The 27,798-nt window shown below is 45.3% G+C and overlaps 1 protein-coding gene across 5 annotated transcripts in view; it reads right to left on the bottom strand.

Moving 5' to 3' along the window:
* Window positions 1-27,798, bottom strand: part of KCNAB1 (potassium voltage-gated channel subfamily A regulatory beta subunit 1) — a 365,135-nt gene that overhangs the window by 16,188 nt on the left and 321,149 nt on the right. For all 5 annotated transcript variants that reach the window (XM_008513588.2, XM_070582161.1, XM_070582162.1 and 2 more), the window contains 3 exons: window positions 5,648-5,733; window positions 4,844-4,964; window positions 3,670-3,764 (listed from right to left, as the gene is read on the bottom strand). In XM_008513588.2, coding sequence (XP_008511810.1) covers window positions 3,670-3,764; window positions 4,844-4,964; window positions 5,648-5,733 — 302 coding nt within the window. The remainder of the gene's footprint in view (window positions 1-3,669; window positions 3,765-4,843; window positions 4,965-5,647; window positions 5,734-27,798) is intronic.

Below are 27,798 nucleotides of genomic sequence, written 5' to 3'. Positions count from 1 at the left end.
TATTATGTGCCAGGCTCTGTAATGAGTTCATGAGTCAGTTTCAGTTTCTGTTCTAGAGGTATTCACACATCGTCCGGTAACTTGAGAAGTGTTTTGCAGTTGGGGTACCCCCTTCAGTGATCTCCTCAGAAGCCATGTTGGTACTGCCTCCTTTTAGAAAGGTGAGCTGCATTACATGAGCTGATCACAGCATCTTATCCTGTTGGCCACTGTCATTGGTCTAACAGGTTGACACATGACCCAAGCTTGGCCCGTCTTCTCTAGACCGAAGCTGATGAAGAGATCTCTTTTCTCACAGGTTACATGCCTTTAAGGACATAAGCTGCCTAAACGGAGAGACCCATTTGCAGTAGGAGAAAGTGACACCCACATGCAGAGAGAAATAGGGGAGAAGGAGAGTCCTGACAAAGTGTGAGTCTCTGGATGGAGTCGCCCCTGAGGCCATCCCCACTCCATCCTTCCCAAGGAGGGCCTATGTGTCCCCCTTCTTTGATTAAATTAGTTTGAATTAAGTTGTATTGCTTGCAACCAGAGAATTCTAAGACTCTGTAAGAAGTGGTTATGGAATAATGGAGGAAGGCGGAAATAACTCAGTTTTATAAAGTGAGAACGGACTTCGCAGAGGTGAAGACAACCAAACTTTGTCTTTCGAGATGAGGAGAGCTTCTACAACAGAATGAAAAGAAGGGCGTTTCTGGGAGGCAAAAGAGAGTACAGTGCATTTGGGTGGAAAATGAAGTAATACGATATGGAGAGAAACAAGAATGGAAAAGTGGGCTCAGGTTAGATCCCAAGGGTATTTCCTTGGATGTTTTTCTGTGGGGTTTGGGTTTTGTCCTATAAGCAATGATTGGAAAGTCATTAAAGGATTTGAAGTGGGGTTATGATATGGTCAGTTTTATCTTTTACAAAGATAGTTGATCACAGTAGTGGGTAGTTGAGAAAAGGGGGAAAAATCAGTCCAGTTGGGAGGTTCCTACAGCAAACCGGGTAAGCAATGACGAGGATGTGAACAAGGGCAGTGCAGGGGATGGACCTGAGAGGGTCAGCATGTGGACTGGAGGATTTGGTGCCCTGCTGGACAAGAGTGAGGGAGGAGAGGAGGCGGTCTGGGATAATGTCTTGGCTGCTGACTGGGTTGACCAGATGGAGGGGTGGAGGAATGTTAACCAAGAAGGAAGGGCAGGTTCTGGGGAGTGAGGAGAGATTCCAGTAGGCATCACTAGTGCCCATGGGGCAGCCGTTTGGAGATGCCTGATACATAGGAAGAAGTAGTGGTGTTTAGCTCGGCAGTGAAGCCAGAGCTGATGACACTGATTTAGAAGTCATCATTACCGTGGTAGGCCAGATGCAGGCTCCCAGGAACCCTCCCGGGGAATACCACTTTCTACAGGATAGGTATTTTTCACATTGGCTTAATTTGTCCTTCAAATACAGTTCAATATTTACAACAGACACAAAGCATTACCATCTTTATTAGTATAACTTGCAACAGCCAATGTGAAACCCCAACCATTTATTCTGTTTTGGGAGGGGTGAAAGTTGCCAACTTATTTATCTGCGTACTTGCCTAGCTCTCTATCTTAAAATTTTTTTCTTTACTGTTAGGGTGCTCATTCATTCTTAAAGTTGCCCTGACCTTTGCTTTGTTTTTCCTTTGGTTCCTCTGCTCAAGTGGCTTTTCTAAGTACACACAGATTAGCCTGGAAAACACTCAGGCTGACGACTTAGGAAGGGCGTCCCTGACTGGCCGCCTTTCACATGTTGAGAGCCCTTAATGTTTATTGTTAAGGATGTTTCAGTAGATGGTGAGTTGACTTTATAAAAATTAACAGCAGAAATATTTTCTGAGTTGCTTTTGGGTTTAGCCACCTTCAAATATTTTGCATCTCCCTTTTTTTACTTTCTTCTTTTGTTGGTGCATTTGTGAAAGTTTTTTCAGCTGTTTGTGAGCTTTTCCCAAACAGTGATGGAGGGCAGCCAACCATACACTCCAAATACAGGGTAGCTGCTTTTTCCTCCACTAAAAGCCTAGGTTTGAAGCAAGACAAAAGTGTGTTTGCGGAGATAAACTGAGACCCAGGGGACCTGGGTTCTAATACCAACTTTCTCTGTTGTGAGTTTATGCTCTTGGATTATTGTCTAATCTCTTTGTGCTCAGTTTCTGCCTCTGGAAAAGGCTTACCCTCTTATAAGGACAGTCTGAGAAGAAATCTCGGCATATATGGAAGTACTTTGAGTTTTTCAGAAAGTCTTTGAAAGATTGCGAGGCACATGCTTACCTACAACTGACCAAAAGCCATCTGTATCTGCTTGTCTTTGTGAGGATCAAAGGAGACGATAAAGACACTTTGCTCCGAGCCTGGCCCGCAGAAGATGCACAGGACAATCACCATGGCCAACGCTTCCCTTCCTTCGTTCCCCTCTTCTTGCCTTCCTCCTTTTATACATTCTTCCCTAAGATGCTTTTCATTTTTCCTTGGTGACTTATTCAGACCTGGTTCAGAATAATCTTCAATTTTTCAGAAGCAAGACCATGTTTAATATTTTAGGGTAATTATATTGTGTGATAATGCAAAACTAGAAACAGAACAATGTCACCAGGTTTTAGGAGATATTTCTATTATATCATTTTAGAAAACAAAAAGGCTAATAGATCAACTGTTACAGGGGGAAAGGAAAGTGACAGACCCAGATCCTGAGAAGGTTCTGACTAGGGAGCCCAGGGCGGTCCCAGCCACACCCGGCAGATGTGGGCAGTGGGCGCCTCCTGGAGGGTCCTCTCGCTGACTGCACTGAGGGCGCAAGAGGCCAGGTCAGACTTCTGTGTCCTCAGCGGCCTTTGCCTGGCGTGAATTTGAAACATGCCTCTAGTCTCTCTCCCTTGATTACAGAGTGACTTGTGATTCTAATGTTACTACACATTCTCTCAAGTTTTTAACAACAGACAAGTTATTAATAAGGAGAGATGTTTGGAGTGCTCTCCAATAAATTATTCATCAAGATGCTCTGGATGGAGGTAACTTTGGGTCACTGACCTTGAACATCTTCATGCTCCAGAGAAGAATGTGAGCTACAGGACTCAGTGGCCGAGGCCCTCTCTGAACGCCGCCTTGAGCCCCAGGGACAGAGGCTGGGCTCTGATCTGCCTCGCCAACCCTCCTCCCCATGCCCACCCCACACAGTAAAAGCACCAGCCAGCCTCAAACTGTGCTCAGATAGAAGTGGTTTGCCCGACATGGATTAAACTTCTATGGCTTAAATTTTGTTTTGTCAAGAAAGGTAAAATTAAATCCTTTTACATAAAACAGTCATTTTATGTTGCGTTAGTTTCAAAGAAGGAATGAAATGCCGTCTTTAATGGAAGAATAAATAATAGTGTAGGGATTTGAGCCCTACGAGTCCAAGCAGGTCACTGGGTATTTCCCGCCAGTCCCCAGAGAAGATTCCCTGCCGCCGATTATGAAGGACTGACTGACGCCTGGCCGGGAGGAGAAACCTCTGGAGGGCTCAGGAGCCTGCCAGAGGACACCGGCCAGGGCAAGGCCACGGCCACACTCTGCTGAGCCCGAAGCCACAGGCTGCTGCAGAGCTGTTCCCTTTAATCTTCCTTCCCGCTTCCCAGCCTCGCTCCCGTCCCGACTCTTTCCTAGAGGTGGAGGAAAATACCTTCAGTGAAGCCCTGGAACTTTCAGGCACCCCGTTTCCATATTTTCCTGAGATGATCCCACAGGCAAGAGGAGACCATGTCATTGCTCCAACTCCTACAGAAGAAAAAAATGTAAAAAGTTGCTTGTACAAACTGGGATTAGGTGTGGGGGTGTTTAAATGGACTTGGTTAGTTATGGAAAAACCTGGCCAGATAAATGAGTTAATACCAGCGTACATCTTTTCATTAAAATTTGGGCATTCACAAATTGTGCTTCATTTTTATTAATGAGTTAAAATGTACTGTTGGTTATAGGGAGTGGACCATATACACAAGCCTGAAAATGTGGCTCATCCATGATTTCCTGAAGTCCCCAATTCACATTTCTTTTTATACTTGGACACAAACACTTCTACTTGCACAGAAATTCAGCGCTTCGCTGGTCCACTCGGTTCCCAAATAGTGCCCATCCAGAGCACGGGTATGAGGGCTGGTGCCCAGCCCACGCAGTGGGTGACAGCCATAATAACTGTTGTCATTGTTGGTGTTGAATTCTTTTTTCCTTCTGCCCTTACCCAGCATTTTCTGCTCAGGTGAACCTCTATTTCTTAGGAAGAAAGTTATCTCTGGAAACTGTTTTGGTGAATAAGCCTGAAAATGTGGCTCATTCATGTTTTTCTGATGTCCAGAATTCTTGCATATATGTTGCCTATCTATTTCTTCCCTCTCTTTGAAACCATTATGTCTACCTACACACACACGTCACGCCTGGCTTGTCAGTCGATCTTCAATTCTCCCTGACTCAGTTCCAGGCACAGAGCAGGAGATAGATGTATATGTCTGTAATCTTTTGGAAAGGCACCCTAATCCACTGGGAGATGCATGCTTTGGCTAGAGCAAGCACCTTATGAAAAATGAGTTTATTCACTGTCTCCTCCCTTCGTTCTATGCACATTCTTTGAACCCCTACTGAGTACATGCCAGTCACAATTTACAGCTCTGCTTGGCTTTCATCAGTGGGACCGTGCAGATGCATACAGGCACATTCGATTCTTCTCCAGTCTCTGGAAGGCAGAGTTCTTCCAATCCCTACGTTAATTAGGGACATTAGGAAGGCATTTCATAACACTGTTTCCCGGATCGCTGATGCTCCTATGGTTAAGAATAATCGGTACATTTGATTGTGAAGATTACCTATCTTATGGTAGAGCTCTGGGAGCTGAACCTCCACTTTCTCCCTCTGGAAAAGATGGTACTCAGCTTGTTCACAGACGGGTGGGATCATATTGAACTGTCTTGCTACGGAATAGGCTTCCTAGGGAGAAAGAAGATTGCAAGTGAATTTATACTGAGGAGAAATAAGGCTGCCCTGGGGTTCATACGCATGAAAAATTTTCATTTTAGTGAAATCAGTACAACCAACAAACATGTAGGATGCAAATAATAAGCGAAGTTATGACCATCAGTTTCACTAAGAGCAATACCAAGTGTGGGAATTCTTCATCATTCTTTGGGAGGGTTTGGACTGAGTAAAGTCCAGGGCAAATTAGTCAAAGTGTGAATTGTGGACTGTTATAAAGAAAATGTAGTTTGACTATTTTTAGGTTCCTAAAGAAATAAAACTTAGACTAATATATAGAAATAATCTCTCACTAGCATGTTATAAACAGCATAGTTAATCCAGTTTAAGGAGAAAACTAGAATATTCTCTTCATGTATCCCATGTTCATATATCTCATTGGCTGGGAAATTCACTTTACCCTCTTGCCACCAAAGAACGTGCTGAAACGTGATTCCTATTGGAGACCTGCACCCCCTGTACTGCGAGCTGATGAGATCCAGCCCCCGTATCCATCTCTATAATGATGGGTTGATCATGGAATTCCAGAGCCTTAGTGGTTGTGAGGAAAGTTTGCAAAACATCTTGCAATTTACACGTGGTATCTGAGAAACAACAACAGGTGCTCAATGGCCGTTTGAAAATAGCGATACATTTACCATGATCTCCATGGCACTCCACCGCGAGGTTCCCCAGTACATGGCCATCCCTTGGTTTATCACATGCGTCATGGCACGAACTATTTCTGTGGAAGGCCAAACAGACAGCATTTCCTGAGTTTCTCTACTTTCTCAAGTTACGTGGTCTTATTTTCTGCCTAGAATTTAGAAATTTAATGCAATTATTTGTTCGACTAACGTAATTGCTTTGACATTGGTGACAGCATAATAGTCTAACATGAAATATGGATGGTTTGGAGGCTGATGGTACTTTTGGGTAAACAGACTTTCCATTTTCAGTTTGCAGCAAAAATACTAAATGATATTAAAAACATGCTGACCACTTTAGGTTCTTCCTTGACTTTTATTGCTTCGTGGTTCCTGGCCTGAAAAAGAATACAGTATTAACCTCTTTCAGAGCCTGGGGACCTTGCTCCCTAAAGTAAGAAGTGAGAGAAAGCATTTATTTTGACTTTGTAGCATGTAAGGTTGTTGAGGATAGAAGGCCTGTCTTTGTGTGTTGGATTTGCTGAGCTGGGCCTCACACAGGGCGGCTGATTAACAGAGATGACTCAACGACAATGTGTTTAGCAGAAAGATAAACATATTAAATGCTGAGCAAACAGCTGAAGCCACAGTGGCTCCCAGCCCACAGTGGCACACCCTGTCCTTGACCACTTTGAACCAAGCTTTATTCTAAGACACCACGTAATGGATTTCACCAGGGCCTGCTCGTGGCCACACCCGGCTACTCACTTGCCTCTTTCAGCCTGACATCATGTTTCCTAAACAGGAAAATGAATCTCTTCCCCAGAAGGGTGGAGCTGAGCTAACCCTCTTGGCACCAGCCAGATGTCATGCAGAACCAGGGAGCACAGAGAGCCTCAAGTCAATTGAGTGACAAGTCGCAGACACGGTTGGATTTCTTCTGCAAAGCAGGTCAGCTAAGCACCTAGGAGGCCAGGCCATCTGACAGCTTCCAGGGGTTGCAGGCCTCCAGCTTCTCTACGTCCCACTGACACCTGTGGGTAAATGTCCTTCAGAAGAATCAAATCTTTGTCTCAAAGTCGAATGGAGGCAGATGTATTCTTAATTGTTTCTCAGGGGCAGGCAGTGTCCACACGGCTAGGGGACGGGATTTGGAATGACACAGCAGGGTTAGGGCTTAGCCTGCCTGCTTGTTTGGCTTGTGTAAGCCACTTTAAGTGGCCCTCAGCTTCTTTGTTGGAAGAAGAGAATGCTTTTACTCACCCTTGCCTGCCCAACAGAGGTAGAATTTGGCTTATAAGCAAAATATTTTTCTTTCTTGGAGAAAGACGCCCAAATATTGGATTATTACTCAGAAACTAAAACTATGAAGTTCATTCTCCCTTTATGAAAAAGATGAGGTACGAAAAGTTATATGAAACACTTTTTTCTTTTATTATACAAGTGGAAATGAGTGCCTACGATCAACATTTCTGCAAGTTGGAAGCCATTATTTAAATTTCTGCCCAGAAGTTCTCTCGGACATCTGCATCAGGCCACCAGCTCCGTTTCCTTCACATCCTGTTTCACTCAGGGCTGAGGGCTTCATCCGGTCAACAGTGTTTAGGAAGCGTTTGTGTGCGGGGTGCTGGGGGTGTGGTGATGAATCAAGCATGTTGGGAAATGCTGACAAGGTTAACAGAGAATAAACTGAACCCAAGACACTCCCCCATCTCTACTCTGCAATCAAGTAAGATGAGCAAAGAACACTGTCCAGTGGCCCAGCCACGTGGATGTCACTGAGCCTCGACAAGAGCACTTGAGGTGGAGTGGAGGTTGTGACTCTTCCTGTACCTTCATTCAACACACACAAGCCGAATATTTGCCAGGCACTGTGCCAGTGGCTGGGTTCATCTGTGAATAAAACAGATACAAAGCTTCTGAGCTCAGGGAGTTTGGAGTTGAGTGGAGAAGATGGAGACGTAGACAAGTAAGAATAAAATGTGAAGTGTTGTGAAGAAAACAAATAGGGGGCTGAGATAGGAAATGAGAGGGAAGACCTATTTAGTTAGGTCAGTGTTTAGATCTAAAAAGTAAAAAGGAGCATGCCATGTGAAGAACAGGGAAAGCGCATTCTAGGCAGATGGAACAGCATGTATAAAGGCCCTGAGGCAGGTAGAGCTTAGTGAGTTCCAGCAATCAGAAGGAAGCCATTGTGGCAGCAGCCTAATAAAGAAGGAGGCCAGAGGTACGGGTGAAGTTGGCTGAGCGCAAACCAGTTGTTCATATACTATTCAAAGTTCAAAGTTTATTGGGGGGCCCGGCCTGGTGGTGCAGCGGTTAAGTTCGCATGTTCCACTTCTCAGCGGCCCAGGGTTCGCCGGTTCAGATCCCAGGTGTGGACATGGCACTGCTTGGCAAGCCATGCTGTGGTAGGCGTCCCACATATAAAAAGTAGAGGAAGATGGGCACGGATGTTAGCTCAGGGCCAGTCTTTCTCAGCAAAAGGAGGAAGATTGGCAGCAGTTAGCTCAGGGCTAATCTTCCTCAAAAAAAATAAAACTTTAATGGGAAGTCATTAAGATTTCTTAGATAAGGGAATGACAGGGTACAGCTACATTCCACAGCACTGTCTCTGATTTGACTGTGCTGTGAGAGTGGGTGGAGAGGGAGAGGAGGCAGGAAGCAGGGAGGTCTTTAGGAAGGAATTGTGGTATTCCAGGCAGATGAGGCAGCCTGGAACAGGGTGCTGGTAGTAAAGACAGAGACGTGGATAGATTCCAAATGTATTTTGGAGGTCGGCTCCATACGATTTGCAGGTGGACTGGGAGTGGTAGGTAAGGGGCAGGGAGGAGTCAGGCTCCCTCCCAGAGACCTGGCTGTTCCCAGAGGGGAGGGAGGCAGGGAGGAGCAGGTTTGGGGAGGGAAACCAAGAGTTCCTCCTTGGACATGCAAAAAATGGAGATGCCTGTGAGATACAAAGGGGAGATGGGGAGGAGAGAGAGGTGGAGAAGTGACACGGGGAGCAACCTAATATTAATATATTAATGTCACGAGACTACTGATTGTACTTAAGTTCGCAGAAGTGGATGAGACTATATAAGGGGAGTCTGCAGAGAGAAAAGAGAGGTTCTCCAAGCCAGCCCCGGCCTTGGAGAGAGGACACTGCAGGCTTCTGGGTCGGCAGCAGCCAGACGGGCAGGAAGGAGCCCAGGGGCGCGGGAGGCTTCAGAAGCAAGAGCAGGGAGGGCGGCGAGGAGGAGCGTGCCCAGACTGCAACACCGTGAGCACTGGAGGGCACAAAGCGCGTCCACTGGAGTGGGCCACGTGTCTGGGAGTCCCAGCAGACCATGAGAAGAGCAGTTTCAGTGTCGGAGGTGCCACGGGACCGAGGCCCGGCTGGAGCAGAGGGAAGAACGCCTGGGTCGGGAAGCCTTTAGAGACAATTGGAGACAACCTGGGCAGACTCGAGTTTGGAAGTGAACGGGGCAGAGAGATAGGGCAGTAGCTGAAGGGTCCTTAGGGCCAAAGGAGAGTTTGATGTTAGAGATGGGAGAGGTAAGAGCAAGCCTGTGACCCTGTGAGTGAGCTAGAAAGAGGGAGTTACTCATGATCCGGGCTGGAGGCTTGAGGAAGAAGGGAGACTTTATAAACGAGACAGAGCGAAGCACCTGTGCGGTGCAAAGGTCACTCCACGGAGATGGTGGGACCCAGGGAGGTTTGTAGAGCTCATCATGGGAGGATGAATTCTATTCTCAATAAACCATCATTCAAGTGAAAGAGGCGAGTGTGAGAAGTGAGGAAACGGTGAGAACAAGTCGTTCGGACGGGAAGAGCCTGCGCGGGACACTGCAATGCCCCGGGGACTCCAGTTGCTGGTAATTTCCCGCTCTCTGACTCGCTGGGCTTCTGACTGCACGGAAGGGCTTGGTGGAATGCGGAAAGGAGCACTCAGGAGAAAGCCTGGAGAAACTGCGGGAGGCCCGAGAGGCCCGTCAGAGATTCACGTGGCATGGTTTTGACGCATATTGAATTTGTTTATTTTTTTTTTAATGTCAGAGAAAAATTCCCCAAGTTGTTCAGCTCTAGCAGGAAATCGCCGCCCTGATGGCTGAGGTGGGTTTTTACGCGATTCTACTGTTTAAGACCACTAGGGGGCAGCATTGTCGAAAGAAAAAAATCAACTGAGTCCGGAAGGTGGTGGTCTGCTGGTGTCTGGTGGAAACACGTTTTCAAAGCATCCTAGTGAGAGCATGGGTTCCGGGTGGGGAAGAGGACAGGAGGAGGGCCACCGAGTGCACTGCCTTCACCTGCCTCTGGGGGAGGACACGCAGAGGAACGTGATTAAACCGGCAGCCCCCGACTGGACTGAAGGAGAAGCCGGATCCGCAGGGGTTCTCAGCCCGGCCTGAACCTTACGTTCCCTGGGGAGCTTTGAAAACCACGCTATACGGGCTTCAACGAAGTTCTGTTGTATCAGAGTCTCTGGGGTGGGGCCCCGCATCAATACTTTAAAAACTCATCCCAGATAATTCTACTGTGCAGCCAGGGTTTAGAACCACTGTGCCTGCCTACACTGATGGTCCCAAAGTGTGGCCCTGGACCAGCAGCAGGGGCAGCCCCTGGGAACTGGTTAGAAACGCGAATCCTAGGGCCTTACTCCAGACCTACTAAAAGAAAGCAGCCTGTTTACCAGCCCTCCAAGCACTTGTGGCACAGAGTAAAGTTTGAGAACCACTGCTATTCCCAAGTAAGCCATTTCAGGGAGTGTGAACTTCCCCCCACATTTCCTCTTCTGCTCTTTCGTCTAATCTAAATGCTTCATACTATAATTCAACCTTTTAGTTATTTGCTTTAGTACATATGCAAATAGTCACCATGACATGCATGCATGTGCACACACACACACACTCTTTGGTATGAATCGGAATTCGATGAAAATGCAGAGGTCCCAGTCCCAGCCCGCTGCACTGAGGCTGGTCCTTTGTATTATTTTCATCAGCTCTCAAAGCTGAAGGTTTGAGAAACACTGTCTAAACTATTGAAGAACTTCGTCAGCCTCTGCCCTCCTTTCCAGGTTGAAATAATCGTTCCGTCAGCTCTCGCTCATTCCCCGTACCCTCAGCCACAGCTGGCCTCTAGAAATGCTGCAGGTCGCTTGTGCCTCTGAGTGGCCCATTTCCCCATTTGTAAAGTGAGGATGATGTTGATCCTGGGAATTCTCGTAAAGCTTACAGGAGATAATGTGTGTAGACCAATTTGTGAATCTAAAAGAGTAACAAACTGAGTAACAAGTAGGCAGGATGTGGCCCTCGTTGTTTCTTCTCAAATAGGCTCAGATTCTAACATTTTAGTTACCAAAAAAAAGGTGACAGTCTTCTTTCAGCAATATAGGTCATCTACAGAGAAACTGAATGATAAAAACAAAAGAAACCTGAGAGATAATCCAGTTCAGTTTCCTCTTACTCCAGATAAGGAAACAGGCTAGGAGTTCATTTTTTTAAGGCATAATTAAAAGCTTGTACATTATTAACAATTATAAATATTTCAGATATGCTAACAAAATGCTGAGAGTGAGTACACAAATAAAAATTGTGCTATACAGTGGTCACCTCTTATCCATGGTTTCACTTTCTGTGGTTTCAGTTACCCATGGTCAGCTGCAGTCCAAAAATATTAAATGGAAAATTCCAGAAATAAACAATTTCTAAGTTTTAAATTGTGTGCCATGCTGAGCAGCGTGATGAAATCTCACACTGTCTTACTCCATCCTGCCCTGGACATGAATCATCCCTTTGTCCAGTGTGTCCACACTGTACATGCTCCCCGCCTGGTAGTCACTTAGGAGCTGTCTCGGTTATCAGATCAACTGTCACGGTATCACAGTGCTGGTGTTCAAGTCACCCTTATTTTACTTAATAATGGCCTCAAATCGCAAAAGTAATGATGCTGGCAATTCAGATACACCAAAGGGAAGTCGTGAAGTGCTTCCTTTAAGTGAAAAGGTGAAAGTTCTTGACTGAATAAGGAAAGGAAAAAAAAATTGTATACTGAGGTTGCTGAGATCTGTGGTAACTTTTATTACAGTACATTGTTGTAATCACTCTATTTTGTTAGTTACTGTTGTTAATCTCTTCCTGTGCCTAATTTATAAATTAAACTTTACCACAGGTATGCATGTATAGGAAAAAAACATGGTACATTTAGGGTTCGGTACTACCCACAGTTTCAGGCATCCACTGGGGGTCTTGGAACGTGTCCCCCAAGGGTAACGGGGGACTGCTGTAGAGTGGGGCTGTATGTCATCTTGTTCTAGATCTTCCAAGTTCCCTGAAAATATGCATCATACTTTTATAACGTAAGAATGAAAAAAGAAAGACGATTCCCTAACAGGTGGAGGCACCACTTTACACACTAACGTGTTACGAGTTGACTCACAAATATTAGGTTGAACCAGACGAAAGGTGCATTTTCAGAGGTCAAGAGGGGTTGACTGTTGACAGCGTCATTCGTGTGGTTCAACCTGACTGCCCTCAGATCCTTCCTTTCTTCAGAGGAGAGCAGCATGGTGGAGGCGGGGACGCTGGCAGAATGCAAGGACTTGGTCTCATCAGAGGAGCTGCAAACACTGGTTGTAACTAAGTCTAGATCTGGGCACAGTTTTTACTCCAAACCAGCTGTTTGTTAGTTATCTAACTTCAGCTGTTTATTTACTTGTTTACCTTCAGAAGCTTGTGGTGGTTTATAATCGTGCCTCTTTGTGGCTCAGAGGTTCCCTCTTGGACCTTTATCAGTCCTGTGTCTTCTTGGCTGTGGAGAGTACTCTCTCAGGGCTAGCTCAGTGTCTGCAGATAGAGGACTCTTCTTTCCCACAGGAATGGAAACTCACACCATACACGGAGTGAGGCCCTGTTTAGCCTTGGAGGTGTGCTGGCTGTCTGGAGAAAGCCTGGCCCCACCTGCCTTACAGAGCTCACAGCAAGACACAGGAGACCTTGGTGCTCGTCCCATCACTGTCACTCACTTGGACATATCCTTCAGCTTTGCTGGATCTCAGTTTCTTCAACACAAACGAGCAGGTTGATCTTAATTGAGCACATAGGCAATCTTCATAATAACTGTTTCAGCGGGTAATATTTTAATCCCCATTTTGTTGATGAAGAACCTGAGGCTCAGAAAGATAGCTGCTTTGTAACAGCTAGATCTTAAGTTAGCACGAGCGAAGCCATCTTAGGAAAGGAAGCAACACTGTAACCAGGACCCTGACTCACTAGTCTGTGTGAATACCTTCTCGCCTGCACGCAGCCTAGGTGACCAAGCACTTCTTGCTTTTACAAAAGACATGACTGCTAGTTCTGTGACTCTTGCTTACGTGTATCCGCGAGCTGTGATAAGACAATGGCTTTGTTCTCTGAGCTGCCCAGGAACATGACGACCTCCAGAAAGAAAAATCCTGCATTGCTACCCATCACAAATGATAGAAGAGAGAGAGAACGTGGCACCTTGCAGTTTGTCACAGCGGATGGTCGACATCCCTAAACCCTCTCTTTCCCTGCCCATCTCCCCTCCATAAACTGCCTCAAGGTTCTGTAGGATTGGAAGGTGGTTCTTTCGGACACTAGTCCGCCATCTTCCGATTATGCTAGCTAATTGTATAAATTTTCCTTTCTCAACCGCTGGCGTGTTTGCAATTGATTAGCATGCAATTGGGGTGAGCAGAAGGCGCCCCTTTTTGTTAGCTTTCACCTTGGTCAGGTTCTCAGCAGCTGCTCTAGAAGGCCACTTCTAGCTTCAAAGTTCTGCGACTGGTCATCTTGGAAGGCTTTGTGCCTCATCCATTGTGGGAGAAGGTGGGTTGGGGACAGAAAAATCACAGAACATTTACTTAATTGATCCTATCGTGTATCTGTGAACATGTGATGTTTTGTGTGTGGTTACATCCATCCCTTTGAATTTAATACGCCGATGACAGTAGTTCACGATGTGTGTGAATTACTTGGGAAATGTGAGTTGATGACTTTGAAAAAAGAGCCAAAAAAGGGCTTGCGTCTGTGTCTGACCTGTTAGAGCAAGAGTGGTCTTCACCAGATAGTTTACAAGGAATAAGCTTTCTGGATCAGAAGAGACCAGATTCAAGAGACTAGAAAGGGACACGTCACTGAGCCAAGTCAGTAAAGCCTCTCCGATCTGGAGAAGTTGAACCTTGTTCAAAACTCTGACCCCAGAATGGAGCTTTTTGTCTCCAAGGACTATGCCCTGTCCTCACCCTGCAGCCCCCCAGAGAGAAGGGTCCCCAAAGGGCACACATCCGCCCTCTCTGCTCTGCATATGCTGGTTGTCCCTAACCCGAGACAGTTTGAACTGAACCTTCCATATTGCCCAGATGTGATCCCAGAATCTTATTCTGAAATGTGGAATAGGTTACTGAAATGGGACACTTTCAGCCTCACTTTTACCTAAAGTCCAAGGCCCTGAACAAAAATGGTGGTTGGAAATTACCCCTGGGTTCTGAAGCCTAGGTGGGACTGGTACAAAGGTTCGGCCATCCCTAGCGCAACCCCCAGCACGCCAGAGTAAGCGGGTGCAGGTTGGGGTGCGAGACTATCTGTTTGGACTTGTCTGAGTTCTGCGGCTTCTCCCCACCGGTCCCTGGGATGCCTCCCGCCCCCTCCATCTTTCACCTCATCTCAAACGGAATCAAACTCCAGAAGCTGAAACGCCATTTGCAGAACTTGTAAACAAGAACAACTGTCTGGAGTAAGAGCCTGGACTTGCTGGGGCGTCTCCTGAACAGACAGACACAGGCTGTTCTCGGGACGGCGCGGGCCTTGTTCAGCTCCCCCTACAGAGCGGGAGGCTATGTGATGCTGTATGCTTTTTGAACCATTCCTTCCTACACCAGACAGGCGCTCTTTCATCCTAGTAAGAGAGGATTGTTCCTTTTACATTTAGATAAGAATGGCCAGCGACTGGCCTAAGGCAATGACATAGCATTCTCATCTTTCAAGACTGCTCTGTCCTCGTTATGTCCCTGTAATCCTTTTATCACCGCCCCCAGCTCCTCAGCTATACCACTGCTGCCTGCTGACACTCTCCAAGAAATCATTATGTGGAACATGGCTCATAAAATCACACCTCTTCCTTCAACAGAATCGAAACATGATCTCTACTATTTCCTACTAAAACCTGGTGTTTTAGCAGGAAATCAGTTTGTAATGCCTGTGTTTGGTTGATACTAAACGGTAGTAATTAAAGGTGACAGAGTACAGGGCTGGTCTCGTATATGCCAAGTTCTATAGGATTTGTGAAAAGTGCAGTGACTTCCAGTTCACTTAAAAACATTCAAAATGAAAGTAAAGAAATGCATTGGCTTAAGTTTTGACAAGAAGGCAACATATGAACAAAGTTAAACAAACAAACAAATCTAAGTGAACTAAAATTCCAGGGTAGTGCAAATTTCCTAGATACCTAAATTATATCTTCATCCGTGACGCCAAAAGTTGTACCGTCCATGAATTACAGGAAACTGCCCTCTAAGTTAGCATCCTGGGGGCCCTTGACAACATTACTGGTCAATCTTAGAAAAGACGATTTTTATAGTTTGACATAGGTCTTCTGATGTGGGATAGCTCTCTGACACAAATGAAATCATTAAAATTTGAGAAAGGATTCTCTTTCCTTACATGGCAATTTTTAAAGTTTTGCTCTTGTCAATTAAGCCCCACAAATTTTATCATAGAACATGGCTGTCTCAGTCTTTCTAAGCTGCAAAAATACTATAGACATTTATCAAAAATCCGAAAATCCAATAGCTGGCTGAAACAGCAAACATTCATTTCTCATAGTCTGGAGGCTGGGAAGTCCAAAATAAAGGTCTGGCAGGGGCTGGCCGGGTGGTTGCTTTCGTGTGCTTTGCTTTGGCGGCCCTGGGTTTGCCAGTTTGGATCCTGGGCGCGGACCAAGCACTGCTCATCACGCCATGCTGAGGCAGCATCCTACATAGAAGAACTGGAAGGACTTACTAGTAGGATATACAACTATGTATTGGGGCTTTGGGGAGAAAAAAAAAAAGAGGAAGATTCGCAACAGATGTTAGCTCTGGGCCAATCTTCCTCACCAAAAAAGCATTAAAAAAAAGGCACTGGCAGATTTGATGTCTGGTGAGAGCCCCCTTCCTGGTCCCTAGATGGCCATCTTCTCACTGCGTCCTCACATGGCAAAAGGGGTGAGGGAGCTCTGTGGGGGTCTGTGTTATAGGGGCACTAATCCCATTCATGAGGGCTTCACCCTCATGATCTACTCACCTCCCAAAGGCCCCCTCCTGATGCCATCACATTGGGAATTAGATTTCAACATATGAATTTTGGAGGGATGCAAACATTCAGTCTATAGCAATGGTCAAGATAATTTTGGCCTAGAAAATTCTCAAAGCAGGTGTTACCAGTTGCTCATCACCACCATAGCTGACATTCCCATGAACACCTGATTTTGAATGACCTGATTTTTCCCAGTGAATGTACCAGGATAAATGATCTACAAAATGTATGCAGAAATAAATAAGGAAGTTAACCTGCCAGGTTGGTTTATTTGATAGAACTAATTTCTTCTCATTTTAGAATAGCTAAGTGAAACCTTTCTTTTATATCAGGAACAGTTATGGTAGAGGGTAATTCTGGTGCATGACAATATGACCTAATCAGCAACATAAGGAAAGATATGGTGGACGTTATGGAGACCCCTCATTTAGCTATAACATAGAAGGTCTAAAGATGATGTCTTTGAGAATTTTTAGCCTCTTCCTTTGTGGCCCTTTTGAGCTTTGGGTTGCAGGTTTTCTTACTGAGAAATGAGGACGTATCTAACTTCTTGGAGTATCAATTAGGTGGTTTTTTTTTTTTTTAATAGAGTAAGTTATTGAAAATTCAATTGAAAGTCCTGAAATTATAAAGGAGATTTATGAGCTTTGGTCACTGAAGTGTAGACGTCATATAAGCTTCAGCACTGGTTGTTCCAGCAAGTCATTGGAGACCAGCTTTTGCCTAACTCTGCTACCCCTGGGCTGGTTTCCCTCGCAGCATGAGGCGGCTCTCAGCAGCATCAAGGCCTCGGGCTTCCTTGTCCATACGCACAGGGCGCTCTTGCCTCAGCATGCCAAGACTCCTGAGAGTCGCTCTGATGGGGCTGCTGCGGCCACAGGAACCAGTGACTCTGGCCCAGGGGAAAAAATGGGCTGTTTGGTCTAACACAACCCAGAGCCCACACTGGAACTGAGGTCCAGCAAGGGGAGAGGAAGTGGCCTTCCTCTGGGTCAGGTGGCAGTCTGGGGGGTGTGTCGCCACCCAAATGAAAATCCAGGAAGCCAAGAAAGGAGAGATGACTGCTGGGCAGACAACTAACAATGTCCACGTGCCCGGATCACACCCACGGCAGAGGGAAGGGAGACAGCTGACTCTACTGAGCGCCTACTGTGTGCTGGGCTCTGGCCTGGGCGGTTTACCAACACTGTTGGATTGAAGTTTTACTGCAGCCCCGTGAGCTGGTGTTATTACATTTCCATTTTACATTTGGAGAAATTGAGGCTCAGAAAGATTAAAAACTGGATGAAGCCAGGTTTGCACTTTTCCTCTACAACCAGCCCCACCCACGGACCCTCGTACTTAAACAACATGAAGCAAAATCTCGTTGCTTTTCTCTTCACCCATATTTACATATTTCATGCCCGCTCTTTTGGTTTTGCTGTTGGAAGCCCTAGAGGGTTAATATCTCTACCAGCTGAGGAAGCAAGGCTTCGGGCCTGTCAACAGGAAATGAAATACGCAGAACGCTCACTCACGAAGGAGCAGTTTTCCAAACGTTCACTGAGATACTGAAAAATAAATTTAACCAAACCCCACCTGTTCTACATGGCGCCTAATATTTCTATACCCATTATTGGTGCACAGTTATTTTTATACGTGGGAGCATCTGTCATTGCGTTGTAGACATCTGGCTCGAGCCTTGGATTTCTGATTTTTCAAATTGTGGGATGTCATCCTCGTTGGTCGACAGACAGATGCGGAATCTTGACACGTAGCTTCTCCTACTGTTATCCTGTCTGGAGCTTTTTGTTTATACAGCTGTCTGTGTATCAGCTTTCTGGGACAGTCTTTTAACTTTATTTTAAAAGGAATTCTATCTTGTGGCTGAAAGAATAAAGCAAGCAGCTTGGCAGAGAATTGATAAGAGTAAAACAATATTTATCCTAATGAGATTTTCTACTGGCAAATCCAGTTTCGTGCCGTAAGGGAAGTAATCTCCTGGCTTCTCTCGAAGCGCGGGGCTGGCCTGGCCCGTGGCCGGCAGGGGAGGTGCCCGGAGGAGCAGAGAGGCCTGGCCGCGGGCTGCCTGCGCTGAGCTGGTGCGGCTCACGGCTGGAAGGCCACTTGGGACTGGCGTGGTGCAGCGGAATGCTTCCCTCAGCCCTTCGACAGAACCGCCTGGTAGAGAGGAAATACCAACTCTGTTATGTTTCAGAACAAAGCACCTGCTGCTCTGTGTTGAAACGTGAGGCCGCCAGTGTGGCCAGGCCGCTTTCATGGCAGGAGCCCGGGGAGGAGGCCGGCCTGTCCCTGCGTCGCCCAGGGCGCCACTGTCTGGTCCTTGCGTCTGTTTCCCTGTTTCACACACGGCTTCTTGTATCTGGAGGCCTTCCTCTCTTCCTTTGGGACTTTCCTTTCTGTTTCTGAACTTCTTCTCCACCCCGACGCAAAGATGGCTATTCTCCCATGTTTTCTCTGCTAGAACTTTCTGCCAAGGAAGGACTTAGCAAGGTTTTTCATGGGAAGACAGTGCTGCTTAAATGTTTCTACCACATGATGCACTAGAGTGGCCACAAAACCAAATGTTATTAGATAGCTTTGGCATAAAAATTTATGCAAATGTCTTTTCTACACCATAATAAGGCATTACTTTAAAATGACAATAGGGGCCAGCCCGGTGGCACAGCGGTTAAGTTCGCGTGTTCCAATTCCGTGGCCTGTGGTTCCCCGGTTCCGATCCTGGGTGCAGACCTACTCACCTCTTGATAAGCCATGCTGTGGCAGGCGTCCCACATATAAAGTAGAGGAGGCTTAGCAGCAGACGTTAGCTCAGGGCTAATCTTCCTCAAAAAAAAAAAAAGACAATATTTTTCATCACAAATCTCTGAGTAAAACTGACATGGGAGGAGAGTGTCTCATGTTAACTCTGCAGCTCTCCGACCCCCTCGCCCCCATGGCCTTCTTTCCACACTCAGCCTGGTCCTGATGCTTCAGGGAAACACAGGCCCGGTTGTGAGACAAGGAGCAGGGGAGGGTGTCAGTGACTGAAAAGGTGTTGGGGATTGTCCTTCTCCGGGCTTGGTCTTTAATTACACAGAGCCTGGTTTGACGGAGGCTTTATGTCCTGAACTTTCGCATCTTGCCATGCCACCTTCTGTGAGACTCCCCCACATCAGCAAGGGTCTTCTGTCTTCTGGAGTATCGCTAACAGTAACCAACAAGAATTTAGCATGCAGAATGCACCTGGCCTTGCTCTAAACACTTCACACATATTAACTCATTTGATCCTCACAACAGTCTTATAGAATAGGTCTATTATTGCTATTCTTATTTTTCACATGGAGAAACTGAGGCACAACAAAGGTGAGTAAATGGCTGGAGTTCAGCCAGCGACAAGCGTCGGAGCTGGGACATGAAAGCAGGCAGCCTGACTTTAGTTGGCTCTTCACCACAGAGAACATTCAGCAGGTTAGGAAGCAGCAGACTTGTACCCAGCAAGGGGCCGGGAGCCCCGAGAGAGCCTGACCAGGGCCGTTAGAGGAGTGAAATGCTGGCCGCGAGCTCCTGTGGGAACCGACAGGAGCCAGGTTCTGTTTCCTAAGATCGCGCACTTCATACGGGCGGCTGCCCAGTTGTGTGTGTGACCACGCGGGGCTCCTCTGTGACACAGCAAAGAGGACGGTCTCTCTCCCCTCCTTGGCCCTCGTTGCCTTGCAGCTTTCACATTGAACCTCTTTCAACGTGGGAAGTCGACAGCATAGACACGGACGATGGAGTGACCACCGTGTACAATGTAAGTCTGGAAAAGGCAAGCGCAGGACAGAGCGAGCGGCCTCTTGCTGTACTGGCGAGAAGGAAGGGTGTAGTAAGGGGGTCAGGATGGCTTCCCGGGGACATTCCAGGCTAAGGAAACAGTGAGCAGGGCTTTTCAAACAAAGAGCAGTGCTTTTCAAAAACTTTTCTGCTTCCCAATCAGTTAAAAAAAAAAAGGTATATTGGTTAGTATATAAAACAAATACCTGTACTACCAAGATAATATGTTATATATATAATGGCACCCAGATCTTGGCATCAAAATGCTATTGTCCTTTAAAAGGACCAGGGCTCCTAGGAGAAAAGGCTGATTACAGGGCTGGGGAAGGCACAGGTGAGCTTGGCACATCTATGCGGGGGAAGCAAACAAGTCCTCAAAAAAAAGATGGAGACATGCCAGAAAGACATAGAAGACGTGTCAAAGATGCTCCAAAAGGCCATGTTGGGATAACTGCAGCAACAAAATAAATAACGATAGTAATGAATTGTGATTCATGGAATAAAATCAGAATCTATGAATTCATACGGATATAAGTAATTGAATAAATTAATCAAATAATTATTCAATAATTGAATGAATAAGTAAACAGGAGAGAAGGGAAAGCTTTTCCCTATGGTACAATGCCAACTAAAAAAATGTCGAAAGTATGACGGAAAAAGAGAAAATCACCACTTGGCAAACAGCAAGTTTCAGGCAAGAATCACTGGGTGGGGGGGCGGGGGGGAGGGAGTGCTAAAATTACATAGGTGAAGTGTGGTGAGGAGGATATTTGCTCAGTTTCAGAGTATCTCCCGCACAGATACTCATTAGGTATAAACTATATATGTGCATAGTAAATGCTAAAGGAAACACAGTGACTTCACAGTGGGGAGGCCTGGTAAGCGTCACCCTAACCAAGTGACGGCAGCTGCCATCACCAGTCACAGGAGGAAGAGACATTGTGCACAGCTGACATGACACATCAAAAAGGACACACACCACTTCTGTGGCACTCCTTCCCCAAATGCCCGACCTGCATTCAATCACTAGCAAACATCTGAAAAACTCCAACTGAGGGACATTCTACAAAAAAACTCGCTCATAGTCTAAAATGTCCAGGTTATGAAAGACAAAGACGGAGGAGGTCATCTAGCCTAGAGGAGACCGAATGTGTAACCTGCTGTTTTTGAATGAAGTATTCTATATATATCTATTAAGTCCATCTGGTCTAATTTTTCATTTAATTCTATAATTTCCTTGTTGATTTTCTGTCTGGATGATCTATCCATTGGTGTTAATGGGGTGTTGAGGTCCCCTACTATTGTTGTATTGTTGTTGATGTCTCCTTTTAGTTTTGTTAAGAGTTGCTTTACAAATTTGGGTGCTCCTGTGTTGGGTGCATATATATTTATGTGTTATGTCATCTTGGTGGAGTGTCCCTTTTCTCATTATATACTGCCCCTCTTTGTCTCTCTTTATCTGTTTTGCTTTGAAGTCTACTTTGTCTGATATAAGTATGGCGACACCTGCTTTCTTTTGTTCATTATTAGCTTGGAGTATTGTCTTCCATCCCTTCACTCTGAGTCTGTGTTTGTTTTTGGGGCTGAGGTGTGTTTCCTGGAGGCAGCATATTGTTGGGTCTTGTTCTTTGATCCATCCCATCACTCTGTGTCTTTTGATTGGAGAGTTCAATCCATTTACATTTAGAGTGATTACTGAAATGTGGGGGCCTACTGCTGCCATTTTATCACTTGTTTTCTGGTTCTCTTGCATTTCCTTTGTTTCTTGTCCCATGATTTTTGGATTACTAATTCAGGTAGGTAAATTTCTGTATTGGCTTTCTTCTTATTTGTAATTTGTGTCTTTATTCTTTTTATTTGTTAGTGGTTACCAGGTGGTTTGTATACAACATCTCATAGATGAGATAGTCCATTTTCTGATAGCCTCTTATTTCCTTAACTTAAAACGTTCCATTCCTTTTCTCTTCCCCTTCTAGGTTGTTATTGTCAGATGTTTTTTTTCTCTTCCTTCTTGTGTTGTGAGTTTGTGGTTAAAATGATAGGATTATATTTGTTCTTGGTGTTTCCCTTCATTTTATCTTTAATGTTTTATTTAACTTTTGCTAACCTGTTCTGATGGAGACCTGCTACTTTCTGTTATTGTCCTTCTACTTATCTCCTTTGCTCTGGAGTTTGTAACCCCTTTCCTTTTTTTGATTTTTCAGGTATGAGGGTCTTCCTGAGCATTTCTTGAAGAGGAGGTCTTGTGGCAATGAACTCCTTTAACTTTTGTTTATCTGGGAAAATTTTTATTTCTCCATCGTATTTGAAGGATATTTTTGCTGGGTAGAGTATTCTTGGCTGCAGGTTTTTGTCCTTCAGAGATGTGAATATATCATGCCACTCTCTTCTAGCCTGTAAGGTATCTGCTGAGAAATCTGCTGATAGCTGTATGGGGGTTCCTTTGTAGGTTATTTTCTTCTGCCTGGCTGCCCTTAGTATTTTCTCTTTGTCATTGACTTTTGCTAGCTTCACTATTATATGCCTTGAGGTTGGTCTTCTTACATTGATAAAGTTTGGAGATCTATCGGCTTGTGTCACATGAAGTTCCATCTCTCTCCCCAGGTTTGGAAAATTCTCAGCTATTATTTCTTTGAACAGGCTTTCTGCCCCCTTCTCCTTCTCTTCTCCCTCTGGTATACCTATAATCCTTATGTTGCATCTGCTAATTGAGTCGGATAATTCTCAGAGAGTTTCTTCATTTCTTTTTAGTCTTAGTTCTCTCTCCTCCTCTGTCTGCAGCATTTCTATATTCCTATCCTCCAAATTGCTAATTCTGTCCTCCATATTATCGACCCTACTATTCAGAGAGTCCAGGTTTTTCTTAATCTCCTCCATTGTGTTCTTCAACTCCAGTGTTTCTGATTGGTTCTTCTTTATAGTATCAAGCTCTTTTGTGACATAGCTCTTGAACTCGTTGAGTTGTTTATGTGTATTCTCTTTTAACTCATTGAGTTTTAAAATAATGGCTGTTTTGAATTCATCGTCATTTAGTTTAAAGATTTCATGGTCTTTGGGGTTGTTTTCTGGGTACTTGTCATTTTCCTTCTGTTCTGGAGATTTAATATATTTTTTCAGACTGCTTTATGGCGTGGATTTGTGCCTTCACATAGAGATAGAGTTTAGTTACTGTTTCCACTTGTTTCTACTGGTGTGTGTGTGTGTGGGGGGGGCAGCTGTTTATACTGCACCAACCAGGAACCCTGTCAGCTGTTGCTGACTGGACCTGGCCCTCCTTGTAGTCACAGTGGTCCTGTGGGGTCCCTCGTCAGCTGTGGGGGCAATTGCAAGGGGGCTTCAGGCTGCTGGTGCCTACTGTTGCAGACCAACTAGGTGTGCTCCCTCCTTGGGGTCTGCAGAGGTGTTATGGGCTTTCCCAGTGGCCGGGAGCAGGATCACCTATATTCACAGCTCTGTCACTGTCAGAGCCCGCAAAATCTCACTTGTCCACTATAGGTCCCAGCAGAGCTATGGGTATCTTCCACAGTCTGTGGTTAGCTCACCTAGCTGTGCTACTTTTGCCCCAGGGCCTTCCAGCCTTGTGATTGCTGGTCGGGGCCTCTCCACTAGTGCTGTGCAGAGGCTTTTGCTGAGGCTGCTGTGGGACCACAGAGTTTCCCCCTGGGCCATGGAGCTGGGCTGCTGGAGCTCCACCCAGCCTCCGATCACTCCCATGGGATCTCTGGGTGCCCCTTGCCCCCTTTGGGACACAGCTGGAGTCCATGAGTCCGGCGGCAGCTGGAAGGCTGCTGCCCTGCCTGGGATCCTCCTTTTTGGGATCCTCCTGATGTTCTGAATGCTGGGTAGGGTCTCTCTGCTAATGGCGAGTAGAAGCTTTCCCTGCTGCTGGTGCGAGACCCTGGAGTTTCCCCCTGGGCTGCGGAGCCGGGCCACTGGAACTCAACCTAGCCCCAATCCTCTCCCAGTGGATCTCCAGGAGGCTCTTGCCCCATCTGGGAGAGAGCCAGAGTCTGTGAGTCTGGTGGCGGCTGGCGGGCTGTTGCCCTGCCCGGGATCTTCTTCAGGAGCCTCCCGGAGTTCTGAATGCTGGGTGGGGCCTCTCTGCTAATGGCGAGTAGAGGCTTTCCCTGCTACCAGTGCGGGACCCTGGAGTTTCCCCCTGGGCTTAGGTGTAATCGCGAGGGGCTTAGGTAGGTCTGTAGTCACCTGTTTTCACCGTTGCTCTGCTGGTGTGCACACACTCCTGTCCTTGGTGCGTGGAGATGCTATGGGGGAGTCCGCTGGAAGAAAGCCTCTTGCAGGTACTAGACTGTCTGGGGGTCGAGAGTTGGAGAGTTTTCACCTATCTCCACCTCCTCATGGGGGGAAGTCCATCCGCCTTCTGATGTATAACAGCATGGTGTCTCAGGCGTCTTGAGATACTATATGGATATCCTTTGTTACCTGATGAATGTCCAATTAGTTGTAGATTCGAAGGGGGAGAGACAAAGAAGACTACTCACCCCGCCATCTTGGTGACATCATCCCTAGCCTAGAGGAGACTGAAAGCACATGACTATAAAATGCAACATGTGATCTTGAAGAGTCTGGACCAGAAAAGGATATTAGTGAAACAATTGGAGAAATATTAATCAGATCTGTAGATTATGGAACATTGCTGTGTCAATGTCCAGATTCTGATGATTGTACGATGGTTGTATAAGATGCTAACATGGAGGAATCTGGGTGAGGGGTATTAGGAATCTTTTGAACTATTTTTGCTGCTTTTTAACGTCTGAAATTACATCAGTGGATAGTTGAAAAATAGAAAAATGAAACATATGCAATAAATAGAAACTTAAAAAATGATGAAATATAAAATAAATGGAAATTATGTTTTCCTCCCATCCTACAATAGATTGTCTGCACAGCCTGCTTTGAAGGCCACCAGGGACAGGAGTCTGGCTCCCACAGCTTGTTTAGGGAACGGCCCGCGGGTCTCGGGTTCTGGCGTGTTTCTGGAGGATGCAGTGACAGATGAATTGGCTTCTGACTGTGGAATCTGGGGTAGGAAAACTAGTATTGATTGCGTGTTTCTAAATCCCAAAGACTGTGCCAGGACTTCAACAGCCATGAGGTCATAGTTAACACTGAAGGCACAATACCACTGGCACTTTTATCTCATTTGTGTGTGGTTATCATTTTAATCTTTAGCTTTGTCAAAGTAACACAGGCACATTGTTTAAGGAATCAAGGCTAAAAGGCTTGTAACAAAAAGCATCAGTCCTTCGACTCTTTGCCTCCATTCCAGAGGTAACCACTCCCAACGTATGTAGCTGGTTATTCTGATATAATCTCTATGTTTCTTGATAATATTTATGCATTACTCCCTTGGTCCAGCTTTTTTAGACATTACCTACTGACCCCCTGTGGAGGTGTGGGTTTTAGCTCCCGCTCATACATCCTTCTATCCTCACTATCTTCCCAATACATTCACAACTCTGCTTATGGTTAAATTCATATTCTGTGTTTTCATTTTAATGACTGCATACTTAGTGTCCACTGCTGAGCAACGTAGTTCACGATGATTATATTTCCTTTCTTCTGTAACTTTCATTTTTCCTTTGACAATTGCTTCACTAACTTAGTTTTATTTGGAGCTATAGCTAAATCTCCACATACTTTGTACAAATGTCTCTCAATACAGTTTTCCATGTGGTCAAGCTTTTGAGAAACTCAGTGCTTTGTTTCTGGCCACATCGCATCTGGAGCCCGCCACACTCCTGCCTCCACCTGTATTGGGTGCCCTCTGTCTGCTGCACAGCTGTCATCCTGGCCCTTCTCCTCCCACCATCCTGGAAATCCCCTTCTTCCATTTAATGAGTTGGATTCTATGGCTTCCCCTTTGTAGTTTTATTCTCTCATTGTGGTGGAGCACATTTTCCAGTAGCTTCTGAGGAACTGTGTTTGGGAGATAGGAAAGTCAAAATGCTATCATTTCCTCACCCTTGGTTGGTAGTTTGCCCACCATCTTTTTGCTTAGCATTTTGAAGTCTTGCTCCCTGTGTTCTGGTTCTCAACTTTGCTGTTGAGAACCCCTAGGCAATCCTTGTTCTCGATCCTTCATGTGTGTACTCTGTTAAGTCTCTGGAATATTTTAGGATGCTTTTCTCGATCTATCAGTTGTGGAATTTCATTATAATGTTCCTTTGTGGGCATCTCTATTCTTTTGTTGTCATGGGTACCTGGTGGGCACTTTCCATCTGGAAACTCATGTTCTTGAAATCTGGAAATTTTCTTGTACTGTTTTTAATAACTACCTCTCCTCCATTTTATTTGTTCTCTCGTTAGAAATCTTTTAGCTGAATAGCTATTGGACTTCCTGGACAGAACTTTAATTTCTTATCTTTTCCCTCCTATTATCCATGCCTTTTTTCCCCCCTACTTTTTGGAATATTTCCTCAACTTTAATGTCCAACATCTTTATTGATTTTTAAAAATTTTTAGCCATTATATTTTTTAGTTTCTAAATTTTTTCTAGTTCTGTGTTGTTCCTGCTTTCTCTTTCATCCTCTTCTTGTTTCATTGATGCAAAATCTTCTCTTACCTCACCAAGTACATTAATTATTGTTTCTTTGAAATTTTCTATATCTCTCTTCATTACTCTGTTTTCTTTTCTTCTATTTACTATTTTTTTTTTTTATTGGAGGCTTTCTTTGAACGTCAGGTGATCCTTGGGTTTCTGTTCATGTTTAGGAGTAAAGCACTCAAATTGTGCTGGGATGGCACTGTCAACTAGTGCAATTCACTGTGGGAGCAATTAGGGGACTTAGCATTTTGCCCTCTGGGGTTTTCTTCCATAACAATGTCAGTATCTGTTAGGGTTTTTTTTTTTTTCCCCTGGGATAGTTAATTTTCTCCAGAGAAATATTCTTTTATCTTCTGCCTGTGGAAAGTGTAGCCTGGCTGTCAGTGACCTGGAAGTAAGTAAGAGGAGAGGTCTGTGGTTTTGAACTTCATAACCTTTTTTCTCAGCCTGGCCCCACCTTCCTCTGTGTCCGATATCCCTTAGTCTAGAGCCTCTCAACTCGTTTGTCCAGTTAACGTACCTCTTGTCTCCTCCATTGGAGGGGAAAGACAGGACCGCGCCTGCAGACCTGGGGACACGGAACTTTCATGGCTCTGTACAGTCTTTAAACAACTACCATTTTCCAGCTCTTGCTTCATCCCATCTTTTGTGATACTGGTGCCTCTAACGTCGTAAGTGTTCTGAGGTTGTGGGTTGCAGATTAACTTGCTTCTCACCTGTGGGCACTTTTAATAAATCTTTCCTCAGTTCTCGTAAGTCATTTACAATTCCTCCCTTCCTTTTCCACTGTGACATATATTGGTCCAGGGTTCCAATTGTCTGCTACTTTGATCAGAACAGAAGTTTCTATTTCTGTTCCTTGCGTTGTATGTTATTTATTGGGTGATTCTTTTTTTAAGAGAAAGGGGCACAAATATTTTACTTTGTCATCCTAAATCAAGAGTTTTCCCCACTGTTTTCCAAGTGAGGAACTGAGACTCAGAGACTAGGTGGCTTCCGTGTCCTCACATATGTCACATATGTCACTAGCATGTGGAACAAGCATGATTCATGATATGTAATCACAATATAGCTTTATTTTTTTATCTCCCATTTCACCAAAAGTACTCTTGTCAAGGTTATTGACGGTCTCCTCACGGTTAATGCTGTTGGACAGGTCTGTCCTCATCTTACTTGACCCATCACTAGGCTTTGACACAAGCGATCACTTCTTCGTCCTTGATGTCTTTTCTTTATCTTCTCCTTGGGCACCATACTCTTCTCTCCCTCCTCCCAACCCCGTAAACTGAAGAGCTCCAGGCTCAGTCCTTGGTCCTCTCTTTCTACGTCCTCTTTTTCTCTTTCTTTCTATTTTTACTCCCTGTATGATTTTATCAGTTTTCGATGCTTTAAATACCATTTACATGCAGACAACTGCCAAATTTACATCTCCCTCCCCGGCCTGTCTCCTGAGTTTCAGATTCAGTGCCCAACTGCTCAGTCAACATCTCCTCTTGGATGTCTAA

The sequence above is a fragment of the Equus przewalskii genome, chromosome 18 (assembly GCF_037783145.1).
Source record: "Equus przewalskii isolate Varuska chromosome 18, EquPr2, whole genome shotgun sequence".
Lineage (NCBI taxonomy): Eukaryota > Metazoa > Chordata > Mammalia > Perissodactyla > Equidae > Equus > Equus przewalskii.
Note: the sequence above shows the minus strand (reverse complement) of the source record. Positions and strands in the feature narration are given on the sequence as shown.